This window comes from Diorhabda carinulata, chromosome 8, assembly GCF_026250575.1.
Source record: "Diorhabda carinulata isolate Delta chromosome 8, icDioCari1.1, whole genome shotgun sequence".
NCBI lineage: Eukaryota > Metazoa > Arthropoda > Insecta > Coleoptera > Chrysomelidae > Diorhabda > Diorhabda carinulata.
Genome location: NC_079467.1, coordinates 21,792,987 through 21,814,831, shown reverse-complemented (window position 1 = coordinate 21,814,831; position 21,845 = coordinate 21,792,987). Strand labels below are relative to the sequence as shown.

General features: G+C 30.5%; 2 protein-coding genes across 3 annotated transcripts; one reads left to right on the top strand and one right to left on the bottom strand.

The window, feature by feature from the left end:
* Window positions 1-172: 172 nt before the first annotated feature.
* Window positions 173-2,488, top strand: LOC130897148 (UPF0488 protein CG14286). Its single transcript, XM_057805814.1, has 3 exons — window positions 173-437; window positions 502-636; window positions 693-2,488. Exons 1-3 carry the CDS (start codon window positions 233-235, stop codon window positions 950-952), a joined length of 600 nt encoding a protein of 199 aa, XP_057661797.1. The 5' UTR covers window positions 173-232; the 3' UTR covers window positions 953-2,488.
* On the bottom strand, window positions 2,479-21,815 carry LOC130897141 (SET and MYND domain-containing protein 4-like). 2 transcript variants are annotated; one of them, XM_057805807.1, is made up of 13 exons: window positions 21,690-21,815; window positions 21,483-21,583; window positions 21,197-21,428; window positions 11,782-11,956; window positions 9,062-9,212; window positions 6,950-7,117; window positions 6,230-6,524; window positions 5,389-5,675; window positions 4,927-5,107; window positions 4,487-4,637; window positions 3,474-3,599; window positions 3,255-3,417; window positions 2,479-2,631 (listed from the first exon to the last, which is right to left on the bottom strand). In XM_057805807.1, exons 2-13 carry the CDS (start codon window positions 21,572-21,574, stop codon window positions 2,511-2,513), a joined length of 2,142 nt encoding a protein of 713 aa, XP_057661790.1. In that variant the 5' UTR covers window positions 21,575-21,583; window positions 21,690-21,815; the 3' UTR covers window positions 2,479-2,510. The 2 variants fall into 2 exon arrangements, with proteins under 2 accessions (XP_057661790.1, XP_057661791.1); XM_057805808.1 differs by lacking the exons at window positions 21,483-21,583; window positions 21,690-21,815 and having other exon boundaries at window positions 2,491-2,631; window positions 11,782-11,882; window positions 21,197-21,238.
* Window positions 21,816-21,845: the final 30 nt, after the last annotated feature.

Below are 21,845 nucleotides of genomic sequence, written 5' to 3'. Positions count from 1 at the left end.
TAATTTTACATTTCTTATTTATAGCCATGGTTTAGATGTCATGTGCTGTACATCATTAGCATGTTCCAAGATAGAAACTCTATTTACAATAAATCATGATATGGCTAGCGATTGAACAGGGCCAGGTGGTTTTTAATTAATCGATTAACGTTTACCAAAACATAACCTTTGTTTTTAACAAAACATAACCTCTGTTTTGGTAAATGTTATCTGCGAACACAAGCTTCTTAACATGCCACCAAATAAACTTAAGCTACATAAATCTACAGGAAAAAATACATCAAAATTACAAAGAACTATAGAAAATACGTCGGAATCTCAGGCCAGCTCATCAAATGTAGAGATATCAAATGAAGAAAAATTCGAGATAGAATTATACTGGTGTGTGCAACAGTTGCAAAAAGCTCTAAGTTCTGGAAAATTGAATAATAAACAAGGTACAACTTTTATGTAAATTGACTAATTAGAAATTAATTTCATGTATAACATTTATGTTTCTAGTTCAAGATCATACCAAATCTTTAAATATTTTAATGAGTAACACAGCACCTGTAATTAAGAAGAGGCAGGTAATGAGAATGGCATTTGGAGATTATAGAGAAAAAATGGCAACAGAGGAAAAAAAATTGTCAAAAAGTGAATATTTAAAGAAATTTGTTAGTCTTATCAATTTATTCTTGTTTTACTTGTAGGTGCAACTAATATGAAACTAAAACCTGCTACAGCTAATAAAAAAACAGTATTTTTAAAGAAAAGTGTATTTACATCAAACTTGGACAGTAGTTTTAAATTCAATTTTAATATAGATGACAGTAACAGTGAAGAAATAGAAAAAGTTAGTGCCAATGATGAAGAGCAAAAACATATTTCAAATAATAATACTAAAAACTTTCATTTTGTACCTTCAAATAATAGTTTTAGGTTCGGTTTCAATGTTGAAGATGAATTATGATTTTGAAACATACAAATGTTTTTTTTTTCTCATCAATTCATTTAAATAGTTAATTTCAATATGACAAGATTGGGTTTCTATGGCAAAATTTACTTATGCTGCTTCTATATCAACTAGTATGTTACATTACATCTTGTGTTACAGAAAATCAGTGATAAGTTTGCACCCTTTTCTGACTTCTCAGTTTACCCCTATAGCTTCTTTAATGAGACTATGTTTGTGGTGAAACATTGGATTTAAATTATGCTTTAACAATGAATTTGATTTCAAGTTGTAAAAAAGTGCAAAAGACGTTCATAAAATGTTGACACCTACCTGTGGTATAAGATATTTAGAAGTGGAAATAACTCAGTTGAGATCGAGGTATGGTCAGGATGTGCCTAGGCATTAAAGAACAGATGAAAAGGACCAAAAGTGAACAAACCCATACATTTTTCATAATGACAATATGTTGCTTTTAATTTTCAAGTGTTCTAAAAGTCACAACTTCGGGCTTGACAGAAGACCTATGTGCTTAACAATCCTTGGCTGCCTACTATCCTACTGTTGACCCACTGAGACTTTCAGTCATGGATTCAAAGTTGAGATAAATACATTGCTAGGCTAGAGCAATATTTTGGAAGATATTAATGATAATAATAAGTTTGCTTACAATTTTAAATAGTTGTTTTTAATAAAATAATCTACCATATTTTCTATCCAACATTCTATTTGTTTTTTTTAATTAGTTAAACTAGATCAGCATTTGATATACCATTCTATGAACTAATAGTCAGTAAAATGAAGTGATGAAAACTGTTCCACTCTCTGGTTGATTAGAAAAAAGTTTTCCTTATTCTTTGAGAACTCCTTCAACAAGTGGTATACCAAGATCTTGCGAAAATTGTCATTTAACATGTACCTTGGCGCATCTGTGATACCTCTTAGTAGATTTGATTTTTTTGAGAAATGGATGCTTTCAATTTCCTAAAAGATACTAAAAAAACTACCTTCTTCACGTTCTGATTAGTTCCATGTCACCTTTCTTGATTAATACCATATATAGTTTATATTTCCTTCTAAGGAGAATAAATAATTTTCTAGATCTTAGGTATGTATATGAATCTAAATGTTGAGTGATGTTGGAAGATCTTAATATAAAGAAATTTCTTTCTTTTAAAGTTCCAGATTATGGGTATTCAAGCTTTGTCAATTTCAGTTATAAATAGCAACTTTATCATAAATTCTTGTTCAATTTTTAAAATCTGTTTCTGTTGCTAATGGAGGTTTAAAGACAGATGTTTGTTTTAATTCTAGTACTCAATGTCTGTCACTTGGATATGATTAAAGTTAAATGATAAAAGATAGGAGATATTTGTGTCAAGGTTTTCCTCGTGTCGAGGAATATTTTAAATTTTTCCTCAAGTCGATCTTGCTTACATCTAAATGGGGGTTAATACAACATATTTTTAGAAACATATCAATTTTTCGGTCACTGAAAATGTAATATATATTTTTCCAGGATCATGCATGTGAAAATGAAACAATTTTTTGTGTTAGTAAAATATATTATAAAAAATTATTTGTTTGATATAAATTGAATTTTTCTGCTTAACCTATTTGTTATATACGCTGGGTAATACAAATTTAGTACCATTTTAGCCTCTCTTATCATGTGCTCAACATTTTGGAGAAAAGCTCTGAAACAAAAATTAGAAGTTAATATATATACACATATACAGGTTGTAATCACTACTATGGTGAATTCTTTTATTAAATCCGATATAAAATTTGAATTCAAGGGTTTCCTCAGCAATTTTCTCAACTTTGCTATATATTCATTAAAATGACAATATCTCAACTTACAACCTTCAACTTTGAATTAATAAGATTCACACATTCTCCCTGCACTGGTAAAGCGGAGTGTGAATACAAATTAACCGTTGATTTCATTATAATTAACATGATGTTGTATTAAAATTTAGACTGGTAGACTGGAAGGTATTAAGTTGGTTACATTGACATTCATATGTTCGCCAAAATATTTTTTCCAATCCTATCTAAATAATAATCACTTTCAAACAATTATTAAAAGCAAAAATAAAGTGAATAAAACTACGAGACAAAAACTTTTAATTATCGAAATAAGCTAAGAAGGTAAACAAATTTGTAGTTAATAAGCATTTTCTATTTTTCTAAAAAACTTACAACTAAGCTGTCATGTTTGATATACCTTGGTGGAATATCAAAGAATTTTATAACGTTTAATACTTTACACTTTTATGTATCTTTAACACATGAAAAGTGATGGAATGTTGCTTACTTTAAATTCGTACAATTCTTAGGGTTCCCATTTTGAAGACAGTGCAAAATGGCTAAAGCAGCTTCATAAAGTTTTGTACCAATCCCTCGCGAATTATTACCTCTTCTAGCTTTCTCATTCTCTAACCATAAATGGAAATACTTGAACATATTTTCAGCATTCCCTAAAAAATATAGAAATAATCAAACGTATAAATAATCACATATAATTCAAAATTACCTGATTCTACATAGTAGCTGTAAAGTCTATAGTAAACTTCTTCGAAATCTTTGTGGTGCTTATAAAGTATTTTTTCTCTTATTTTCAAACATTTGATTAATAGTTCAAGTTGGTTGATGTCATCATCTGTAAAAAAAATCATTAATTTGAAGCTTTATTGTGGCTTCGAAATATTTCGAAAGAATCTTGATTTTTTTAATAGCCAACAGGGTAATGAATTATCCAGCATAAAAATAAAATCGCACCTCCGCTCAAATAGTGTCATAAGTCACAAAAAACTTTCGTTAATGAGCATTTTAAATTAATTCTAACTTTATTTTTCAAAATTCAAAAACTGACAGTTACCTCAAACATTTAAACAGTATTTGAGATAAGAGTTTACTAGCACTAATAAAAGAGATTCCTTTAAAACGGTACAAGCTTAAACAGTCTTATTTAATGTAGTCAAAAAAATGACTTATCCAAACCTCAAAAGCGACTTGCAACACAACGTGTTGTCATAATGAAAAAAAAAATGTGTTTGTCCATGTTTCCGAATTTACGGTTTTTCCTTTTGCACCGAACTATGAACGTATTACATCCTCACAATGGAAGAAAACCATAACCTTAAAGCTAATGGACTTTTTCAAATGGAGATAAATAATTGAGTTTACATTGAGAAGTATGAATTTTGTTTCGTGGTCATGTAGCTATAAAGTCAATGTCCATCTCCAGGAATAATTTTAGCAATGAAATCCGGGTCTTTCGTGCTAATTACAATAGGATTTTCTTTTTGTTCATCGATCAAAAGGCTCAAAACAAATTTGGTATTCACTCATCTCATTTGCAATGGCAACATTAACCAGTATGTTATTTTTTCAACACTGTATGAAATATTATTAAATTAGTTTTTGGATAACTCAATGAATTGAAACTTGAATTTATTTGCCATTTCTCTCTCCTGTAACATTTGAAGTACAACAGATGGCAGATATTAAACGCATAATGATGATAAGCGAAAAACAAACTCTTACTTTGAAGGTATTTCTGAGCTTCGTTATTTATTTTTCTAAACGGTTTTATAGAATACTTCTCACCACAATTGAGGCAAAAACCAAATGTAGCATTTTGTAATTCTGGAATCAAACCTTTACATTTTGGACATAGATAACTATCCAGCATTTCCTGAAAAACAAAAATTGATATTAGTTGAATCAAACGCAAACTATGACGCTTTAACCTTTTCACTGCTATTATTATTTCATCAATAACTACTGAAATCCAATAGAATGGATTTATGAGCCTATTTTAATCGGTTGGATCAGTCTTTAAGGGTAGTCCGTTATTACGGAATATTCGTTTAGACCTACTGAAATGGGACAAATCAGGGAAAACTTCACCTACGTAACTATAGGAGGGCGTAGCAGTGAAAAGGTTAATAGGGTTCAAAGTTAAACGAAAAATTTGGTCTTACCACTTCTTTCAAAGGATCGCTGCATATTAAGCATTTACATTCGAAATGATACAGGGTTCTACAAGCAATTTGCCTTTGCTCCCTGTTCATACCGCGGTAGTCAATACCGTAACAATTAAATACTTCTTCGTTTTCCTTTATATCTTCCAAAGCTTTCACAACAATCGTATCACAGATAAAACTGAAAACCATAAGTTGTGAAAAATTAGTAAAAGCAACTTTTAATCAACCAAAACTTTATAAAACAAATTCAACTTTATTTGGAGAGCAGGCGAAGTCCCAGTAGTCTTATCACTACTACAGCGAATAAGGTGAAATAATAAAGACAATGGAATGTACAGAAGTTAAAAAAACAAATACAAATTCAATCAAATTTAATTTACTTGATTCATCAATTGTTGACGTTGTTTGTATAAGCTAAGCGTACAATCTATCGGGGAATCACAGAAGCAGTATACTTACAAATTCGTTACATTTGGTCGGCACGAGTGATTCATAATACTAACAGACGGAAACATTCCACAAGCAATCGTTATAAGGATATCAGGAAAAAGTAAATCGGTGGACGAATAAGTCCAATGTTCAATAATGCTAGAATTACAGGATAGCTGGGCGATATGTTTGGTAATTAAACCTCCTATGTATTGAACTAGCACACTCAGATCGTTTCGAGGACAATTTTTTTGTTTAAGAAACCACACGAAAAAATCTGTGTACTTCTTTAAATATGTTACTACAATAGCTGCCATCTGAAAAATAAACGTTTATCATTAGTTTTTCATTGGAATATAATATTTATATTGTAACATGCCATTAGACTTGTTACGTTTTTCTTCAAAAATTTTGCAATATACCTTTGTTCACGTATTGCGGTATAGTAGTCACTTCTAATTTATTTCAATTCTAACATTCGAGTTTTTAAATAAATTAATTTGCTATCGACCTCAATCGAGAAGTTCGATAAAACCTCGGAATGTATTCTAAATCGTCCTCTATCTGTCTACACTTTAGAAGTAAATGTGTGGTGATTGGATTCTTTATATTCGCTGGTGTGTTCAAAAAATTTCAGTTTCCTTTTGTTTAAGAAAATTTTGCATGATAGTTTTCATATAAATTCAGTTTTTTCGTAATAATCAGAACTCACACATGGCTAAATCGGGTGAATAGGGTGCATGTTTAATGAGGCAAAAACTCAACTGTCCACTGCGCAACATTAACCTGCCAATATTGACAGACCTCATAAAATGTACATTAACAAAAAATTTAAATAAATTGATAAACATAAAACGATATATACACTTACCAAAATATACGGAGCTGCATTTTTACCCTTATAAATATTAGATACCAATCTATTGAAATATGGATAATTATCAGTTTTATCGCCAAATTTTTTCAAGTCTTCTCCAAAATCACCTTTGATAGTTCGAAAACCAGATTTCACTCCCTTTAAAACCGCTTTGAAGGCGGGAAATGCTATGCCTAAGTCGTACCAAATATTAGCTTGCATACCTTTGCATTCCCATTTGTGACATTCATTCCAGGAGGTCGTCCTACATTTTTCGTTGCAATATACACATAGTGTACAACTAGCACATCTGAAAAATAAGTGGTAAACGATGAACAGTGAAAATCAAATTGAAACAATAGGCCTCTAGCACAATAGCGGTGGTATTACAACGAGGGTCGATTCAGGGAGATCCAAGTCAACCATCTGGGTACGAAAAAAAAAATCAAAGACTCAACCTCAGTTTAAACTAATACTGTTATGTTAATAATATATGATGACCTTTTTTTAAAATTCTTGGCTGTCGCTTTCCCCAACTGGATCTGCAGAATTAGACAAAGAAAACATAAAAAATCTCATCTAGTTTGGAAAGGAAAAAATAAACGGTGATTAGTTAGTTAACCGAGTTTTCCAAATTGTGGAAATTAAAAAGTATGTATAAAAAATAATATGAAGAAAAGTTATGTTCGATTTAGTAGTGATATTTCTAAAAATATATTTGTAACTTCTACTTACGGAACACTGCTGATGATATCTTTCAAGCAACTGTAACACTTGAACGAATAAAATTCTTTATTTTCTTTAAAAACTGGGGCGAATATAAATGCCTTTTCCACAAAGAGGACGTCGCCTTTACTAATATTTTTTGTTGCTACTACGTGCCTACCTCGAGTTTTGTCATACCTAAACACAACAAATAATGAGATTAATTATTTTATTAGCAACAAGAGAAGTTCAAAAGATAAAAAAAAGCTGATTAGCTGTGAAATTTTCTTGTTTTTCCAAGAGAAGAAATTTATTTTTAGTTTACTATTACCCACTGGGTATCGATTAGCAATATTTATATTGGAATTGCTTTTTGGTTACTAATTTTTGAAGATCTATACTATTTTTTTTTTCAAATTTTGTTTTTATTCTATGCCTATGGTTCCCAGATCCTTTATGGCACTGTTTGGTTATCTTTTTCTTGTCCAAAGCAACACACATTTAATATTACGAACATCTTTGTGGTCCTGCAACCGCTACCCATAAAAATAATAATTTGATAAAGTTATAACTAAGGAAATCCAGATATGCAAAGTGCATATTTTACAAATTATATGTTTTTTTTAAATATTTCTACCCAAGGATATTTGTAAATAGCATATTTTGCATAATTGTACAATTTTTGAAATTGTGCAGCTTGGGCAGGCGTTTCAAGATAAAAAAAATTATAAATCTGCTATTTTGAAACAATTACTTTCATTTCAAGTGGGTAGTCAGATGGTTTAAAGAAATTGTATTACTAGTTTGTAATTCAAAATAAATGGTTTTAAACCCTCAGACTTGAGTTCTGTTGGGCGGTCTACATAGGTTGTAGGCCAATTTGTGTCAGCTTTTATCTAATTTATGCTTTTGAAGATTTAATATCGATTTGTGCTTTGTAAGGTTGAGGTGTTTCATCAATTTTTCTCAGTGAAATGCATAATGTCAGTTCTGCATCATTATGGATTAAGCCATACAAAGAATTACGTATGAATATAGGAAAAGTATATGGATACAGCAAGTTTTTCTAGTAATACACAGAATGAAAATACAAAAAAATGTACGTGGTGTTCCAGGTTTGATTCGTTTTTCTATCTACATTTTTTCAATATCAAAAAATGACGGATAACGACCAATTTCGAATCATTTGGACACTCGAGGCGCTTTCATTCAAGTTTTGAAATTTTTATCTCTGTACTGATATTGTTACTTTTAAATATTGCAGATAGTATGTGATGAAAAATTTCAAATAGATGAAAACTACTCTCACATTAACGCAATTTCTTCTTTAACCGGCGTTACGATCATTTGAGAACCAGAGCCTTCTCAATAATCAATTGCCAAACTTTTTATTCCTTAGGATGGTGCTTCCAACCACCGAAGGCGCGGTCTTCCTCTCAGATGCTGTCCGCCAGGAACTCCACACATGGCACAGCGCGAGTATCGATCAGAAGGCATCCTCTCCACGTATCCCAGCCACCAAATCTGGCTCGCCATACATCTGTCTCAGCTCAGCATTCCTCCACGCACCGTTCTCGCAAACCAAAAATCTTTCGCATAATCTTACGTCGTCGTCATAGTCCTCGCATCTTTTTGTGACTACGAAACGGATTATTGTCTTGTAAATCATGAGCTTTGACCTTCGTGAGAGCTTTCTAAACTTGAGCGCTCTCTGGACCATCCAGAGGATCTGTTGTCACGTCTTTAACTTCAGTTATCAAGGCTCCAAGATATTTGAATTGGTGGCACACGGGGAAGCGATGTTCTCTGACTTGGAACGTGGTTTGGGAGGTCGGGGTTCCCCTTGAGGTTTTCATGTATAGCAAGTACAACGTACTACGTGAATCAACACTACGATCAAACGAAGTTAGTTCTTTATATTCGGAGGTAATTGAGGAAACATTTTTACGGATCTAATGATGAAATTACAAATGAAATGTCTGTTTATTTTAAAATGAATCAATAAATTGATGTGCGAGATTTTTTTTTGCATATTTTCATGATTTTTGATCAAATTTTGACTAAACTATTTGCATAATATTTTGGGGGTATCCATTTTTATATTTGGGTATCTTTAGTTATAACTATAAAATTTGAACTAACCCCATTTTAATTTTTGAAGAAGCATAGGCAAAACTGCTGTTTTCTCCTTCGCTAAATTCTGGAAGATCATTGAAATTATCTCTTTGTACTTCTACGTTGTTACATTTTATCTTTGACTTCTTTATTTGTTCTAATTTTTCCAAATGCTTATCTGAAAATAAAAACATAAAAAAATACACTACCATGTATAAAGACATTCAATAGTCTTTACTTTTCATCACCTTAGGTGTTAGATTTCTTAACAAAATAGAAGCCGCAGATTCAAAGGTACTCTTATGATCGCGATTAGACGGAAAAGTCATTTTTCAGACTATAGTATTAGAATCCGCTTGGTTCTAGCATCATCTGTCAAAATTCTACATCAATCTTAAGAAAAAACGACCGCATTTATTAAGGAAAACAATTTTAAAACAATTGTTCCACCACAACAATGTGTCTGCCCATTCGTCCCGTATTTTTGCAGAAAAATTAACCGAATCGCATTAAGATGTATTGCTGCATCCGCCATATTCACCTGATCTTGTTCCAATCGATTACTCATCCCAATCCCCGCAAACCAATTTTTTAATAGTTTGAAAAAATTGGAAACTTCTTGAATAAAGACATTATGTTGAAAAATAGATTTTTTTTACAATAAAGTTTCTTTTTAATCAAAAAGTCAAATCGCCCTCGTATACTGCTAAGAGCAAGTTACGAGAATATTGGATATACACTACAGGTCAAAAGTTTTTACCCACCCCATAAAATATCAGTTATTTCTTCAATTTATAGAGGACATGTTTATATTTTATCGGTGAATACGACTAGTTAAGACTTGCAAGTACCGGCTGATTTAATTATTATTCTTTAATTGTGATTTATTTCTTCGGTGTTTACGATTGTAGTTTAGTTTGGAGCAAGACATATTTTTGTGAAATTCGTATACGAATTTTATTCCTTCTCGCAAATTCAGTTTTATAATGGGTAAAACCAAAAAACTATTGGTTGAAACTCGTGCATTAATCGCAAGTCTTTCACAGTCTTAACAAAAATATCCGTACCTTTGCTGAAGAATTCAAAATACTGTGGACTACAACGTGAAAAAAAAAAGTCTCCTCAAGTAGTTTTAGCGATAGAAAACGTTCGTGGCGGCTTCGAAAAACTACAATCCATGAAGATAAACGTATTGTATCGATCAGTAAACATGACCGACAACTCGCGGGCCCAGAAATAGCAGCTGAGATCAATGAATATAGAGATTTGCCTTTGAGAAGCTGGCCTTTTTGGAAGGGGGGCTATGACGAAACTTTTTTTTAGACTTCGAAATTATGAGGTTACAGTGCTCGAACGAACATAAAAATTGGACGCAAGTAGAGTGGGAGAGAAATGGATGCCGCGTTTGCTCGTGAAGATGTTTTCATCGAGTCGGGAGAACCGGTTCCAAAGAAGTCAAAGACCGTTCTATCTGCATGGCGTCGGTTTTTTGGGATGCACGAGGGATAATTTTCATTAACTATCTTGAACAAGGAAAACGGCGAACTTACTGCTAAGTTTGAGCGAAGAAATCAAGCAAAAACGGCCGCATTTAGCTAAGAAAAAAGTGTTGTTTCGTCAAGACAATGCACCAACCCCCACAACCGTTATTTTAATGGCCAAAATGAATGAATTAAAATTTGAATTGTACCCTAGTCGCCAGATTTAGCCCTCTCAGATTATTTTCTGTTTTCAAACTTGAAAAAATAGCTCGGTGGTAAAAGATTTTCAAACAGTAAAGAGGTGATGTCGGCTATTTCTAGGAGCTTAACTATAAAAAGTGTATAGAACTTATTGAACATCGCTGGGGAAAGGGTAAGGAGCTAAAAGGAGATTACGTCAAGAACTAAATATATTTTTTTCCAATATTTTGTTGGGCCAGGTATTTCTGGAATCATCCTCGTAATAAAAGCAAAAGGGGATTACATGGATGAATTAAAAATTAAATACGTAGTAATTACATATGTTCTTTGAAATAAAAATACCAAAATCAATTTGATACACGCTGTATACCGTTGGAAATATGTCCTCTCCTCTTTGTATTGAAATACGAGAATAGGCTCGCCATACTGTACTATAAAATATCTATTTCAGAAGGAGTTCAAGTTCTAAAAATAAATATTAATACTCTCAGGAAAAACTAATAAACGAAGAAGCCATGCAATATTAAACAACTTCTTGAAATATGTAGATTGTACTAAAAATACCCGTTTAAAGAAAGATAATTTTTTAATAATATCAAATCTAGCATTTTTTTTTGTTAAATTAAGAAAAAACCTTCGATATGGTGAAGGTATTACGAATCGAAGTCGTCAATTATAGCTGACTAAACAGTATGCACCGAATATAATAAAAAAACATTATTTGTATTAATTTTTTCGCAATGTACCGGGTGTGCAACTAAAAACGGCCGTCGGCAATATCAAAGACGATGGAATTAAACACGGTGTACGAATATTTTAACTCTAAAGATGCATCATATTTTTATAAATCTTTAATCAGACATTCTAAAAACTATGTGGGAAAAAATGGTGAATATATTAAAAAATATTCAGTTTTGTTTATGTATAACCTCTCTAATTATTATTATTTCGATAATTCTCTAAATTTTATGAACATTTTTGTAACTTCACTATTATTTTAAGGGCTAATTATTTCATGTTCAATTAAAAGTGAACATCAAAAAGTTAGTTCAAAACAACACTTACCTCTGTCGTCTACTAAAGTTATAGAGAGAAATCTTTGAATTTCTTCAATACATTTGTCGAAATCGTCCTTTCGTCCAGATTCATAGTAACAATCTGCTTTTCTAAAGTAAATTTTTGGTATAAGATCAACTGGATAATCTGTGTTAAAACACAGATCGATATCTTTCAAACAGTTCTAAAACATTGATAAATTTTATAGTGAGACCATTTTTTATTAATTGTTTAATTATCGCGTTTATATATGATTTATTTGACACTGAATAGTACATTTTCCATAATCCAAATATAACAACATAGATCAGTGACGGAGAGTTTCTTAAATAAACAGTTTTCCATTATTTGTTTTCCTAAAATTTATGAAAATACCATCTAGTTAAAAAATTTTTATCTAAAAGCAAAAAAAAATAAACTGGAATCTTAAACTTAAAACCAAATTTGTTTCAGGTACTTCTTTTGTCAATTAGAAAGTACCAAGCAAATTACACAGCGTTTACAATATGTTTTATTATTGCCAAAAAAACGATAAATTTATTATTGACTCATTAATTCTTAGACTGGAGCTGTCCGAAGGAGGCTATCTCAATGATGTGAATATGTCGAATTTGACATTGCTGTCATAAATTTTGACAATTTTAATGGTTAGGTTAGGTAAACATACTCAGATTGTGTTGTTATACGATTGCTATTTGAGGCGTTTACATGTCTTTGTCAAAATATAGAATTAAATCGCTAACGTGCGATGATTTTCTATGACTTTCGATTAAAACAACAGCAGTGAGCCGGACTTTTTGGGATGAAGCACCCTCTCCAGCCAATGTTTTGAGAAGGTCATCCAAAATCAGCTGTTGTGTCAGAAAACATCGATGCTGTGCGTAAACTGATATTGCAAGATCGTCATTCCCATTACGGGGATATCCAATTCGTTCTTTACTTTTTTCCGCCTCTAAAATTCTGGCATTAAAAAAAATTAAGTCAACATAAGGCCCGGGGATGATAAATTAGTTTGCGTTATTTGTTTGAAGACACAAAAAAGCCGTTGAAAGTAAAGTTGAAGTACGGTAACAATTAATAATACGAGTATTTAATATCTACATTATTATATTTTTAAATTTATTATAATAATTTCAATTAATGTATATAAATGAGGGGTAGATATGGACCGTTTATTACGAAAGTTATGTAAGTCTATTTTCTTTTCTTTCAAGGAATTTCAAGGTTAAAATATCTGTTAAATAATAAATTGTATGAAGTCTTGCAATGTTTCTACTGGTTTACCAGTAGATAATCTGGTTATATGATTTTTTTTGGATCAATTACAATTTTGAAAAATTAAATATTACCCAATGTTAAACCAATTTTCAAGATAATAGTCTTTACTTATGCTTTATATGTTTCGAAATATGCAAGATGCAACATAGATATATATATACTGTGTCGTTAAATACATGAAATGATTCTTGTAACAGATAAACAATCATCGATGTAAATTTTCAAATGTAAGAGTCCAGCCCTGGTTCATTAAATACTAATTTCTAATTTTAGTTTTCGAATTTTTTTGTGACAAATACGACAAAAAGTTACTGAAATAAATATAAATACTGTTGTTTAGAATCAACATTCAGATAGCTATACCAAACTTGTAATTTATATGCCAACTAAATTTTTTTGTTCAATTCACAAATCAAATTAATCAGTTGAAATGAACTACTTTTATTGGACGTTTTAAATACAATGTTAACTTGATAGGGAAGTTTTACTTCTGTTTTTAAATAATGCAATGATAAAAAATACTGCTTGGCGTTTGATTTTTTACGTTTTGATTTGGTTTACCCCACGGCCACCATTTTGACATAGATCAGCGTATACTTTGATTGCCTAATACAGTACGGGAGTGCTGACGTCACACCCCGCCATTGTTAGGGCAGGTCAAGGATCAGTTTCCAAAGTTTTAACTGCGTTAACGATCGTATATGTGTTAAGTGATTTGATAAATTTTGCATAAACATATCTTCTGACACAAAACTTCATCGTATACAACAGTAAATTAATTAAACATTTTCTAAATAACTTTAAGAACACACACTACCTCACAAATTTTGTTTGGAAACTGAACTATAACCTAGAGTAACAATATGATTGTCTATGTCATTATCTTATGTCAAGACAAGTGTTACATAACAGACACATCTGCTAAGCCACTTACCTCTGTCAATTGGATTCAAATAATTGATGATGAATTTGACAAAATTAACAGTCAACTGAGAATGAATTACGCGATACATCATTTTTTCGAAAATGGACACTTTCAAAATAAACAGTCCATATGTTTTTACAACGACAAATGTTGATTTCTATTCAATTCTGATACAACAATATACAATATGTCATATCTAGAGATGGAATTTGAACGTTTAAATTAGATGGTTTAAAAAATGTACAATTAAAACAGAAAAATGCTGTTAAATAATATAATTAAACTTTGAAGACATATACGATTATTTAAAGACCACTTTGTATAAATAAAACATGCATAAAATTCGTGATGATATACAGATAATTCTTAATAAACTACTCTACAAATAGAGTAGGGATCCACCAATACTGATGCTAATCCAATATAAAAAAAATATATTGGATATCAAAATTTTTGTCAGTATTAGTCGATAGTGAAAGTTAGTATTAAATATTTGAGACTTATTTCGTAGAGATAATACTGAAGAGTATTTTTTATTCACAGAATCAGGGTATCGGTTTACTATACATATAAAGTATCTGTATATTCATCTTTTGTATAAATGAAAATGATGCTATAAATAATGATTAATACAATGTTTTAAAAATTATATATATATAACACTAAATAAATAAATTTTATCTACTTGTTAACTAGATTTTAAATAATCTATTTTTTTAATAAATTTTATTTTTACGTTAATTTTTTTTACCACCGGAACAAACTGATATTCTTCACATAAGTGACATCTACCTAACCAATTTTTTATAAATAAATTCTAGTATTACTATTTAAATAACTGACCAGTACTTCTAATGATCCATGCCTGCTTTCATTACGAGAAATTTTACAAGATGTCCCAATAAATTTAATAACACAACAGTAAGGAACTACTGAGCATTTTTGTACTTCATAAATTCGTCTAAGAATACCTTAAATCTAATTTTTAACATAATATTATTAAACTAATATTTTGCACTTTTGGTTGGAGTACTATAAAATTCGTTATGGTGTCAATTTTAAAGCATATATTCTAGTTTGTTGTGATTGTGGAATATGTGCAGTATCTTTATCCTAAGTATTTTGCAAATAAAAAGATATATCTTGTGCCAAGCATTATGATATGTTACAAACCAAATAAATTTCGATTTATAATATTTATATATAACAATTAAATGTGAGCCTGGTCATCACATCAATCACAATTATTATTTAGGTATGTTACATGTAGATGCATTTCAATATTTTCCACATAAAGAAAAAATGTTATTTAACTATCACAAATATTGAAAAATATCAATCATTCACTGTTTCTAAGAACATTAAATGGCAATTAGGCATGGTTTTTTAATAATCTGTTGAATTTTTTCAATATAAGAGTTAGGTTAGTAAAAAGTAATTAGTATAATAAAATTTGTTGTCACATAAAATTTACTTCAAGGTAATGATAAAAAATAAAGTATTGAAACATGAAATATGATTAAAAAATATTGAAATATTTGTTTCATGATACAATCTGCATAATTCATTCTTTTTTATTACTTTTATTATTGATTATTGATTAAAAATAATTCAAATTAAAGGTACTATATGTAATTTTATATCCATCTAACCTAATTTATGTTTATCCTAAAGTACTCGAAGTAGGAGCTTTTACCTTTTTAAAAACAACACTGTTCAATTTTTTAGGCATCACTCAAGAAAACCGTTAATTACAAACTTGATATATAAGCTTAGAATTTACTATAAACCAGCATTTTTTATTGCCATCACAAGCATTGAAAATGGGATTTGACTTTTTGTAAAACTTTTTTGACACAAATTACAACTAAAAAAAGTACTTATGCTATTATACAGTTTTCAACAAAGATAAATCACTACTAGAGGTTACTCACAATCTTAAGTTTACGCTGTTCAAATAAAAAAATTGTATTAATTTTCAGAATTATTTCAAGAATTAAAAAGCTGAAAGGAACAATTTATGTCTTGCAACCACTGGTCTTAATATAGATAATATGTTTTAAAATGTAATAATATTCTAATTCTTTCAGAAACAGTAATGAATTATATATGATTTATTTAATAAATTTGATGACTTACATTGAACCAGTCTCAAAATTTTTTATAGAAATGATCAGTAGCTCTGAATAATTGACTTGGGACAACCTGCATACACATACTCCCTTCATATATAAAGATTATATAAGAATCTCCAAACCAAGCCATAGCGTAATTTAACTATTTAGAACTAAAAGTATATTAAAAACGCCTAATATGTCAATATGCTGATATTTCAGCATTCGAATTATCTACATCGACAAAAATTACATCGGTCGATCTCTACAATAGAGTGAAGTATTTTAGATTTTAGACAAGTGTAAATGTAACATTCTAGCACGAATAAACTATCTAATTACTAACTAAGCTATACCAGATGCTGCTGCTGCTTGGATAGTTGATGATGAATCTGTTTCTTGATTTGCAGATGATGCCGAATTTTCTTGGGAATTGCCAGCCAAGTCCGCTCCACCTCTTGGCAACAGAGTACTGTTCAATTGTGGTTGAATATTCAATTCATGTTCGGTGAAATTGAATAAAGGTGGCAAATCATTTCCATTGGGTAAACGAGTATTTGGCTCCCTAAGTTCGTTGAAAAAAGTATGTGCACAAGCCTGCAATGGGCTAATACGTGAAGAAGGTGTGTATTCTAATAACCTTGCTACCAATTCTATTGCTTCTGGTGGCGTCCGTGCTCTAAAAACTTGTTGCCAAGGATGAGATTTTATTTGTGGAAATTTGAATTCTGTATAATTTGGATTCATCTCTTTAATTTGCTCTTTGGTTGGAGTTCCCAATACTTTGATAATCTCCACTAACTGATCTACTCCAGAGTCTCCAGGAAAAATTGGTTGTCCCAACAAAAGCTCTGCTAAAACGCAGCCTGCACTCCACACATCAATTTTGGTAGTGTAATCAATGGCACCAAAAATCAATTCAGGTGCCCTATAATATCTACTGCATATATAAGATACGTTGGGTTCACCTTTGACAAGGTGTTTTGCACTTCCAAAATCACATAATTTTAACACTCCAGTCTCTGGATCTAACAACAAGTTCTGTGGCTTTATGTCCCTATGACATATACCTAACGAATGAATGTAGGCTAATGAACGGAACAATTGGTACATATATAATTTTATGTAACTGATGGGTATTGTTTGCTTCGACTTACTGTAATGTCTGGCAACTTTATATACTGTCTCAGGGATGTATTCCAAAACCAAATTCAGGTACACCTCGTCTTTTTTATCTCCACTAGAGTAAAAGAAATATTTAAGTTTAACTATATTGCAATGTTCTAGCTTTTGCATAATTTGCAATTCTCGATTTTTAAACCTTTTATCTTGCAATACCTTTTTGATTGCTACTAGTTCTGAAGTCTCACACAATTTAGCTTGATAGACCACACCAAAACTTCCATTTCCAATAACTTTTGTATCTGTATAAGACACTTCTTGAGGTCTGTCTGGTCCTTGGCCAGGTCTTGCCACAACAGTGGTCACTTTACTTCCATCTTTCCCAATGTATCCACCAGAACTAATTTTCATATCTCCTAACGGTGGATTTAAAGCTTGTTTATTACCCTCTGCAAAAGAGGTAGTTCTAGGTCGGCCACTCATATTTTTGTCCGACTTTTCAAATAAGAAATTAATTATATCATATTTCTCGTTGATAGACTTTTTCAATTAAATGATCACTTTTTACACTTATATGGTCATCTGTCGGACTAATAATACCTCCTGGTTCAATTAGTTAAGGTCTCCAAAGCGTAAACATTTGTTAGAAATCAAACATAAAGCACTTTTTTTTCACAAAATCACTTTGTTACAGCATTTTTTAGTTTGAAATGGGCTTCACCTCACCATTAATTTTCTGATCGACCATCGACCTTTGTCGTCACTGCTACGACTCGCTCAACTTTATATGATTTATCATACTTGCACATATAAACCTTTTCGTGCATTATTTGCTAAATGCACAAATTTGATTATTTATTTGAAATTTTATGTAGTAATTTATAATTAGTACACCTTTTTTCCATTTAGAATTAAAGCATAGAAGGTTAACTGAGTCATCTGAGATCAATTTGCATATTTTTCTTCTTTTTTTAGAATTCTGTCCTCAGATATCTGGAAGACCGGTCAGGTTATGTCATTAGACAGAACTAAATTTTAGGACTTTTACTTTATCTATCAATTATTTTTATATACTATTTACACAAATTTAATAAACACGATTTAATACAAATAGAAAAATATTTATATATACATAAGTAATGACTTCTTTAATATTCACTTCATAAACAAAAAATTAATTTATCGCTTTTAAAATTATCATCCCAAGCAAAATAATTTGGAAAAATTTATAGATTTATATAGTGTTTTAAATAAATCTAATATTTTGAGGAAAATTTTCATTTTACAAATATTGCCCACATGCATCTTTGAGTCTGCGCCATATAAGCTTCGATCGAATGTCTAGTTTCTCCTATTTTCTTATCTTTCTTGTATTGAAATTGATAGAAAATTTGGAAAATTAAAAATGTCTATAAAGCCGAGCAACAAAGTAAATTGTTTATAATAAATTAATGTTTATTCAATTTTTTAAGTAATAATTTAAAGCACACCTTTTACTGTTTAGTATTCGCCTTTAGAATGCTAGGTGTGTATTAATTTTATTTACACACTTTTCTTTAATTGAAAGTCAATACTTTGTGTTTTTATTTGTGAAATGAATTCGGACATTGTAATAGTACAAAAAAATAAAACCATTATCAGTTAGAACATGTTTTATTAAGAGGTTTTTTTCTTTATATTAGGCGAATGTAGGAAACTTTTTCTGCGATTGGATAATAATAATTGTATGGAAAAAAAATATTTAAAACGTGTTGTGTCATTTTAAAGATAATTTAAAAAAAGGCATGGGAAGAGTAATTTACAGGATGGGACAAAGTATGTGCCTTATATATATTTTTGGAATTATAAAACATCCATAGAAACAATCTTAAATGATTATGAAGAAAATATAGTTGATAAACATAATCATCCATAATCCAAAATTTAAATAAACTGACATGGATAGAAGAGAAAACGCGAGAAAAGGAGAAATGCTCAAGAGATTCACAAAATGACGGGAATTGAAAACTTTTTGTCAGACATTCTTGATTCCCTTTTAAATCCAATTCCAGATGATAACAGGGAGTAAAAAGTCTAAAACCAAGAAATTTTAAATGAAAAATGATTTTTCATTTAACAAATAAACTGTTTCAGAAATGTTCATTAGAAAAATATTAGAATTAGGAAAATTTGATAATGTATGTATAACAGAGGAAATAATTTGCACCTTCTCATAAAAAAATGTTTACATTAATACTTATATCTATAATAAGATCATGACAGATAGAAAATATGTCATTTAATTTAAAATTACTCATATTGTTGTTATCTACATGATGTTCCCAAGTGTGCCTGATGTTCAGTTTACTTTGCTATCTTGTCCTTTGACTTATTGGGTGATTCGTATACCAAGTTAGTGAAATGACATATCTCTTTTACAATTTGTGCCCTGGAGCATATTTAGCACAAGTTCTTTGAAATGACGAGGGTTTGGATTACAAGAAATTATTTCAAGATTTTTATTTTAAATTTATATTTAGGGTTATTTCAAAATAAGATTTTTTGCCAAGATTATGCACCATAATAATAAAAGATCGGAGTATTGCTACAAAATACAAAATAATTTTTTAAATGATACATACTGTCTAATATCTTCCCAGTAACGTAATGGCCAATCAGGATCTTTGGCTTGAACCTTTTGATGTCATTAGGTAATCATTTGCAATTTCATCCTCCTCCAGAGACACTCTGGATCATCTATGATAGCCATAGTATGAAAATGGCGTCTTAGATAAATGTATTCAGTTAAAAGTTCAGTCAGTAGTTGCAGCAGAAAGGCCATCTATGTGTGCCTTCTTTTGTCTTATTCTCAGTGTCTCTATTGTTCTCTGCCAATGCCGCTTTGCAAGCAGACTGTTGACAAGACACAATAGCAACACTTTTGGCTACTCCAAAAATAGGTTCTGGGCCCATTGGTGAGTTTGCCGGTCCCAGTAGGGTTTCGTCATTGCTCGAGTGATCAGGTACCCAAATGATCTTGACCTTGCAGCTATCATTCACCAGTTCTTGTAGGACTTTCTTACGTCCCAGCACTATCCTAGAGCACATGGTCGTTATGGCTTATATGGCAGCTCTGCTATCTGAGTCAATTGAGATTGATTGATAATCGCGTGTCCACTTTCCATCACAGAGAATCCTCAGATTGGAAGACGGTAGTGTTTCCAAGTGGAAAAAATTGGCTCATTTTAACATGACCTACATAGAAACTTACACCGACCAAGCCATTCATCCTAGAGTGTCTAATATCTTATGATGCTACATTTACTATTTCTCAATATTTCAATTTTCATTAATAAGTTTGTATTTATATCAAAATCTTATTACCTTATATAAAAAATATTTACTAGTATTAATATCTTATTTCTAGAGAATTTGATTCATTAGTATGAAGTTATTTATTGTCTTTACTCAATTTACCAATAACTTAGAGCAATAGACAATTACATTTATTTTTGTACTATTTTTATGAAATTATACCTATACTAGAAATCTATGAGTAGTTTATTGATCTACAGTATTGATGACATAGTTCAAATTCAAGTAAATTTAAAAGTGATAAAATTTTATTGCATTTTAATGTTCCAATTATGTCATTTGACCTACTTCAAAGTGCAAGTTATTCATAAATAAATTTTCACATTTAGATATACCATCTTGACCCGACATTAAAATATTTTGATAATCTGGCTATGCTTTTCTGTAAAGTAAAGACCTAATATAAGGCCATAATGATTTTTGTGGTACAGAGTACCCTCATTTATATATAAAATTTTATCAATATTTTACTAAATACCATTGTTATTATGTCTTATTAACTATTAATTTCAGTCAATCTTAGTTAGATATCAATTGTTAGGATTATAATTCATATTCAAGTCACATGAGTACATGTAATAATTTGTTTTCAATAAATTTAAATATATAAATATTAAATGAATGTGCCTACCTCATATTCTTTCATTTCAAAAGTAACAGCTGATCTGTTGGCCAAAGCAAGGCCATACTCCCTACTTCCAGGCGTGGCAGTACACAAACTCTTTGTGTAAAACTCCAAACTTTTGAGCAAATTTTTTTGGGCATAGCACTTGTTCCCTTCTTTCCTGTAAAATAATGAAAGTCCATCATCTTTCACAACCTTGTTTTTAAATTGATTCTCTAGCCAAGAGTGCACAGGAGTTCTAAAAATAAATTCTATCATATATGAACCTATGGTTTTTTTATATAATTCTCACAGATCAAGATTGTAAAACTTTGCGAAAACTTCGAAGATATTTCCATCTATTTTTGTGAATTTTTCATTATAGTATGCAAGCAAACAGTCCATTGTTGATGCCTATAAAAAAAGACGACAGTCAGAATAAACAGCCAAATAAAATAAAAAAATTTGGAAACAAATTAATTGCTTCAACAGACATATTACCGAATTGAATTATACACACCTCTATGATGAATCATAAATCTCTATTTTATTGTGATTCCATTATTTAAAAGAAAATTGACAATTTATTTAATAAACTAGGTTAGACAGCATAGACACATATAAATGACAAATCGCCTCTATCCTTGAATCTGTTTATGGCATGAATTTAGAGCTA